We start from the raw sequence: 7,654 nt of genomic DNA on the forward strand, positions 1-7,654 counted from the left end.
GAAGTTAATAGAGCTTCTATTTTCTCTGCCAAACAAGCCCAAACGTTGAGACTAATAATGTCACCAATCATTCAGCTTTTATGGACCTGCAGCACCATCTAATGGTCACAGAGTGCAACTGCAGTTGAGCCAGCAGTTACAGCTATTTTTGATTTCTGGTTATGAAATGACGAATAACGTGAAGCTCAGGTAAAATAAAAAAATGTTTTTTTTAAGTTGGATGTGTAATGTCCCAGAACCCTGTAAAACTTAATAGTTTAGTAACGAGATTTCCACACTGAAGCAGTTCTGTTCTGCACAGCAAATTCAAAAGAGTTGATTTTGGAGTGTTGATCAAATTTTAGTAAAATAAGAGTTAATTTAACTCTTTGTTGAGTTGCATCCCATATATTTAACACTAAACTAAAAAATAGTGGTTGAAAATGAGTGTCAAATCAACGTGTTTCCAAAATAAATCTGTCAGTGTCATGAGAATTTTAACTCTGAGGTCGTCACTCTAAATTCCCACATTTCCTGTAACACCTGAAGTGTACATTTTACCGCCCTCTGCACTGCTCGGACTGCATGCGAACACCGTTGGAAGCCGTGGTTTTAAGGTTTACCTTGTTGGTAAGTAAACTATATGCTTCTTGTTGGTAAATTGATCGATTTTCATTTGTTTGCATCAGATTTTATGTCGGTATTAAACGCGGATACATCATGTCAGCCACGCAAATTAGTTGTAGTACAGGACGGAGGCGTCGAATTAAAATCATGCGTACAACACTGTAGTAATTAACTGCGGCCATGGTAAACGACACACAAGCACATTTTTAGTTAAGCAAATAAAATTTAATGAAGTTGAACTTGATGTTTGGTGGTTGTGCACACTTTGTGAAATGTTAGCATGACGTTTAGCTAACCTCGCGTGTAAAAAAAATCCCACAGCCGCGCTATGGTGGACTCTCATCGCGTTATTAAATTTTGAAGTACGTTCAACGCATACATAGTTAATCTCTACGCCCTTTATTTAAACACAGGATATGCTGGGAACTGTGGAATATGGTGGAGTTCAAAAATATGTCAAAGTTCCACGCAGTGAAGAATGCTTCGACTTTACCCGCTTTCTTCAAGATGGTTTGTGCCATTTTATTTTTTACTTAAATCAACCATAGTGGTCAGTTTTCGGATCAAGGCCTTATGGATTGTTATTTATAACTTCCACTGTCTGTATTTTTTTTTTTCCAGTAGCGGACAAATATAGTCTGCATGTTCAGCTCCTGACTGAAGGAGTGCTTGTTCTGATGGATCAGTCTGGAACAGAAGTGGATGAGGACATATTTGATGAGCTGTTGAAGTCTGGGGTCAAAAACTTTAAAGTCAAATACAAGCAGCAGCCAGTGTTGGGTGAGTACCGGTAGTCTTCCTTATTTAGAAAAAAAAATTATAATAATCTTTACATACTGTTTCATCAAACTAGTATTTTTATTTATTTAGCTGAACTGTTCTAGCACTGATATGATATAATACAATGTTTGTATTCGTTTTATTGCACTAAAGTGATGCAGTTTTAATAACTGGTATATAAAATGTATATTTTGTTGATGCATGTTAAATTGCTTCTCTGAATTATTTTTTGTCATGTTTATTAATGTGATTAAAGTTTTAATTTATCTTAAAATATGAAGAACATGTCTGTTCTGCTCTTGCTTTTGTTCATTTTAGATCTTACAATTAATTTGACCGCAGAAGAATCACAATCAACAGATCCAGAATCATTATCAGCCCCCCAACCATCACCAGTTTCCATATCAAACTCTTCAGCATCTTCCACTTCATCAGATTCAACTATGATCCTCCCATCAGTGCAAAACAAAAGAAAGGACGTGAGAGAGATGGACCGGGATGAAGCTAAGCAGGCAAAGTGTTAAACCATTTGATAAATACATCTTCAATTAAAAATTGTAACACTGGTGTTAAATTATATTTGATCATGATACACATTTTTCCTCAAATAATTGGCTTTACTAAGTATGTTTGTTTTAAATGCACATGTTTGTTAGTATGTGGGAATGAGTTGTATTATTTATTTATGTTTTGTTTCCAGATGGTTCATTCAGCCTTAAGGTCCAACCCAAAGGGAGAGGAAATCTTCAAGGAGTATGACAAAACTAAAACTCTGTCAGATGCAATACGAAGGCAGATGGTGAATATTCTGGTTGCAGACATAACATCTGCATATGGGTAAGGTATCATGCACTACAGTGGAATGTGGTTGAGAAACAATGTAAATAATCAGTGCTGTATCTTCGTTTAATAGGAGGATTCCACCGATAAGTGCTCGCACCAGCTATGCTCTGGGCATTGTGACCCTTTTTCCCTATCTTCAAGATCCATATTCAAAAAATGGATTTGTAAGTTCTGTAGACTTTTGTTGTCCACGTTTTATCGTAGTAATAGTCTTTTGTAACTTTTGTGTGACTGTCCATGTGTGTTTATTCATCTAAATGCAGGAACATTATTATGATCCAGACACCAAAACTGGCTATCTTGCCTGGAGACTGAAGACGGTCCAGCGAAACACCAATGTTGGCGCTCATTTGCGTTCAAGGCCTGACTACCAGGAAAGTCCAAGAACCAAAAGAGATTCTTTGTTAATAGATGGACAGCTGTTTGGTGAGGAGTGCAGAGAGGCTCTCTCTATATAAGACACTCTACAAATAAATCTGTGATTAAAGAGAAGATGAGAGCCACCTTTGAGTACAGACAGAAGCTGATTCATGACCAAGATGCAACATTGTCAGTCTTTGAAGTCTTCCCTCGTTTCCTTGACACGCCAGAGTTGGTAAGAATCATTAGTTTATTCCAAAAATTTAGAACATTTGAATCCTACCTATTAGGTTTCATGTTTGTTTCTTCAAAGATCGACCAGGACTTTTCCATGATGTTTGGGGATGAAGTATCAGGAAGGTTTCTGGCAAAGTGGCCATCCTATTTCAAGAACAAAGTGATTGCTGCAAGCCAGCGTCTTCCATCGAGTTCCTACCTAGAGGAGTTACTGGCATCTATGGACCCCAAAGCTGAGAATTACTTTGGTAAACATGGGCAGTTTATTAAACAGTTGCAGCTTTATGAATTTGTTACAGGGGTTCTGTCAATTTAGGCTTGGTTAGATATTTTCTCTTTCTTTCTCAATAAAGTCATAGAATTTAGATCTATTCAAAAAAGATAAAGAAAATTGTGATGAAAATATTTTTATACCAATAGGTACTTTAAAAATGTACTTTTTATTTAAGGCTGGGACAGTGATACATCAGCTCTTCTGCTGCTGCTGCATCTCTTGCCTCCTACATCCAAAGGCCACAAGAAATCAGACAAAATCAGCTCAGCACAGGCAGCCCACCGTCTTGTAAGATTTGTAAAGGTGTGTTCCGTTAGCATACATATCAAAGTTAACAATGTCTGTGTGTTGGTGTTGTATGCTACTTATTCTTTGTTTTAAAAAAATGCAAATATTCAAGCATTACATCTTTGTCTTTAACTGCAGGAAGGAGTCAGTCTTAATACATTTTTGGAGAAAGTTGATGTTAGGCAGCCCTTCCTACTCTGTGTTGGGGAGCAAAGAAAAGAAATCCGGAGGTTCTTCATCATGGTGGACCAGAAACCAATCCCATGCAGTGCCTTGACATCAGTGGCTGCATTTGATGTGCTGTTTAAAGCACATTTTGTCTTCAGCATCTCCTATGATGAAGCCCTCTCCAGTTTCTACGCATTTATCCAAACCACAGTGTATAACATTGATGTTGGAAACACAAAAGAAAGCCCACGAGTCAAGGAACTGAGAGCATGACTTCTGCAAGAGCGTTAGCATGACACCAGATTTAAGGTCAGAACACCGTTAACAGATTGAGAATGTTCTCGTGTTTTGTTTGTAAAATGCACCACAAAACTTGTTCAAATCAGTGATGAAAGTCTTCCGGGAATTCCCGGAAATCCGGGTTTTTGAGCAAACCGAACGTACTTTCCGGGAAATAAAGACCTGATCTCTAGGGACAAATCGCTTTCCGGATTAGAAAATGGTCTGAAATCAGCTAATTTTAGCTTTATTTTCTATATTTCTCCGCAGATCGCTTCCTCTATGGTCGTGGCCATCTCTCGTCTTCCCGGCCTAATTGACCAATGACGGGACGTTTTAGTTGCTTTCGGATGCGTCGACGGGTCTGATTGGCTCTGTCTGCACCACGTGGTCAGCGTGACTTGCTTCCCTAGAGACCAAAACTGGCGGTCCACGCTAAACTTTCACAAACACACCTGAAGAGTTTGCGATCAAATTTGTGTTAAAATAATGGCAGGCATCGTCATTATTGAGCGTGGTCACGACCTCAGTTGTGAGAAGACGATAAAAAACAAATTGAAGTGGTCTTGGCTGGAAAAAAAAAAAAAGATTTTTAAGGTAGTGTAGGTCAAATACTTTTTTGTGTAAAATAATCTCAAAACCACATTTTGAAATAATTTCAATTTTAGTTTTGAGTTTCAGTTTTTATTTTGAATACATTTCTCTATCTAATTTATTTGTATTTCCTAATTACCATGATTTAGTTCAGTATAGTTGAGATTCATTATAAGTATTTGATGGTTTGGACCCGCACTCCCTTAAAAAATAATGTTTACAATGTTTAGTTTAGTTTGTATGTTTGTTTTGATATTTCCCAGATTACTTAGTATTGGTGTTAAAGAATTGATGTATTATTTTATAGAATTATAGTTTAAAGCAGATCCCATATTTTGATGTAATTATAGTTTGAGAAAACAGTGCAAGTGGATGTTGTACATCAGTCATTTCTAAAGCAGAAATAATGTATAAATAACTGAGGTATTTTCATAGAATATCATAGTTACTGGTGTTCTTTTTGCCATTTGGGGCTTTGATGTTACTATATTTTAGCAATTGTATGTTTTGCAGCTTTAAGGAAAAGCGTAGATTTTTAATTTGAATGACAAATCATGATGCTCCAATTAGTCTTAGTTTCTTGATAAAGAAGTGAATAACTAGCTGCCAGAATGCACCAGAATGCATCTAAGACCACGTATTTTTCCAAAATTTCGCTCTGTGCCCGCCATATCGCTCAAAGAAAAGTTCAGGGATTTTTTCCTTGCCTGACTTTCATCACTGTCAAATCTTTGCAAGCATTTAAAGTTCTTTCATGGTTTATACCCAGCAAAAAATTTGCGTTTAAAATGTGGGGAGTTAGGATGTATTTCATCTTTTTGTACATACAGTGGATTCAGAAAGCATCTTAAAACTGTACACAGTTGTCAGTTTAGTGGACAGTTATATCTAATCAGGAAATGACGCATCAATCTGCTGAAGATATTGCTGTTGATCAGCCAACAACTTCAGCATCTATGCTGCAGGTTCCTACAAATGTTACACAAAACCCTCTTGTTGGAATGTGTGGCTCAATTGTCGCTCAACTACAAGCATCAGGTCTATCTGAAAATACAGTCCAAACAATAGTTTCCTCAATGGAGGAAGTTGTCAATGATGTACATATGCAAGCACGTGAAGCAGCGTTTCAGACATTTTCTTCTGAAGATAAAAAATCTGACATTTACAAAAAAGTTGAGCTTAGTTTAAACCAATTAAATAATCCGTTTACTTCATTTAATACTGAGAAAAAAAGAGGAAAATATTATGCTGAAAAATGGGAAATAGTTGACCCTAAAGAATTTGTTCTTGGTGTGAGATTGGATACACGCAGAAGTAGAAAAACAGGTGTTTACTGTCAAATTCCTGTTACAGACAAATACATATATATACCAATTTTAGGCACGTTAAATTCAATTTTCAAAAATAGTGAAATAAGGGAGGGTTTCTTACAAGAGAAATGCAGAAAAAGTGGGACATACATTGACACAAGTGACGGATTCTATTTTCAAAACCATCCTCTATTTTCAAAGCAGAAGTATGCTTTACAGATTTTGCTATATTATGACGACTTTGAAATGGCTAATTCATTGGGGTCCAAAAAGAGCATCCACAAACTTGGTTGTGTTTATTTCACCATAAAAAGCCTCCCGCCCAAATTAAACTCTGTGTTGATGAATATACATCTAGCAGTTCTTTTCTACACTGAAGATTTAAAAAAATATGGTTTTGAAACCTTTAATTGATGATTTAAAAATTTTAGAAACTAAAGGAATCCAACTTCCTTTCCTTAAAGCAGTGTTTTTCAACCTTTTTTGAGCCACGGCACACTTCTGTCGTTGAAAAAATCCTGCGGCACACCACCCACTGATAAAGTGAAAAAAAAACTTATGGCAATATAAGTGTTATATTATTTATATTGTAACGACCCAGCTGGTGTGTCACTTGTAGCGGGGAAAACGAAAGCCTGAATGTGAATCAACTGAGCTGTCAATCAACTGGCTGCGCTGGAGAGCTGTCCGGGGGCGTGTCCCATTCACCGCACGACTCCGCACACTCTCAGAGAGGAAGACGCAGTAAGAGTAACTGAATGCATAATCTCTTTTCTGGCATCAAGCCCATTTATTTTGAACCACACAACGTTGAACATCGCACATCACACATGGGTCATTTTATAATCGTTCATGTTTATACTCAGTGTGAGACCTGGGCCGGTTTGGCAGAGCACAGAGCTGATATCCTGGCAGGAATTGAGGAAAGACACACACGAAGCTCTTCCTCCACAGCTCTCAGTCTTTCTCTGTTTTTAGTTTTTACAGCAGTCAGGCTTGAAAAGCTCATCTCACACAGATATGTTGTGGAAAATGGGAGCAATGTCAAAACAGCTTTGTTGGCCAGCATGGGGAACTCCTTGGCAGCTGCCAACCAAAAACTCTCCAAACGTTGATCAGCAAAATTTAGCTTGAGACCACGATCTTGTCTCAGTTCAGTAAGTTCCTCCTGCTCCTGTAAAGTCATGTCCTTTCCAACAGCTGATGCTGAGCTGAATGGGTCCCTAACCCAGTCAAGGCAGTCCGTGGAGGTTGAAGGAAAATAAAATGACATCTTCTCCGTAAGAGTTTTCAAATGTTTAACTACTATCTCACACAGTGCTGCAGTATTAACACCTTGCCATTTATTGGTGAGTGGGAACATTTCAAGATTGCCACTTTCCACATGTTGCTGCCAGAGTTGCACCTTTGAACGGAATCCGTTTATTTTATCTGTACTTGTAAGAAGATTTTCATTTCGGCCTTGCATTCGTGTGTTCAGTTCATTCAGACGATGAAAAATATCTGCCAGGTACGCCAGCCTTGCACACCACTCATCACTTGCGAGCAGCTTTGCGTAATCGGACCCGTCATTTGTCAGAAACACTTTAAGTTCCTCTCGCAGCTCATACACACGCGCCAGTACCTTGCCACGTGACAACCATCGGACCTCCGTATGAAACAGCAAGGCTTTATGCTCCGCTCCCATTTCCTCACACAAAGCCGCAAATATGCGACTTTTCACGGGTCGTGACTTCACAAAGTTTACCATGCGCACAACATCGTCCAACACAGGAACAAGGTCTGCTGGTAAAGTCTTGGCTACGAGGGCTTCGCGATGTAAAAAACAGTGCGTGATGATCACATCTGGGTTTTTTTCTTTCACTCTGCTTACAAAGCCTTTGGCGCGCCTGACCATGGCTGCAGCTCCATCAGT

At 38.3% G+C, this 7,654-nt stretch overlaps 1 protein-coding gene across 2 annotated transcripts; it reads left to right on the plus strand.

Moving 5' to 3' along the window:
• The first annotated feature begins 496 nt into the window (after positions 1-496).
• Positions 497-3,993, plus strand: LOC111946938. Of its 2 annotated transcripts, XR_002872775.1 has the most exons (9): positions 497-609; positions 1,020-1,116; positions 1,228-1,386; positions 1,705-2,223; positions 2,300-2,393; positions 2,493-2,824; positions 2,903-3,074; positions 3,276-3,403; positions 3,527-3,993. XR_002872775.1 is itself a non-coding variant. In XM_023952448.1 (5 exons), exons 2-5 carry the CDS (start codon positions 2,723-2,725, stop codon positions 3,827-3,829), a joined length of 705 nt encoding a protein of 234 aa, XP_023808216.1. In that variant the 5' UTR covers positions 2,274-2,393; positions 2,493-2,722; the 3' UTR covers positions 3,830-3,993. The 2 variants fall into 2 exon arrangements, 1 of the variants encoding a protein (XP_023808216.1); XM_023952448.1 differs by lacking the exons at positions 497-609; positions 1,020-1,116; positions 1,228-1,386; positions 1,705-2,223 and having other exon boundaries at positions 2,274-2,393.
• The last annotated feature ends 3,661 nt before the right edge of the window (positions 3,994-7,654 follow it).

Source organism: Oryzias latipes, chromosome 23 (assembly GCF_002234675.1).
Source record: "Oryzias latipes chromosome 23, ASM223467v1".
In the NCBI taxonomy this organism is placed as follows: Eukaryota; Metazoa; Chordata; class Actinopteri; order Beloniformes; family Adrianichthyidae; genus Oryzias; species Oryzias latipes.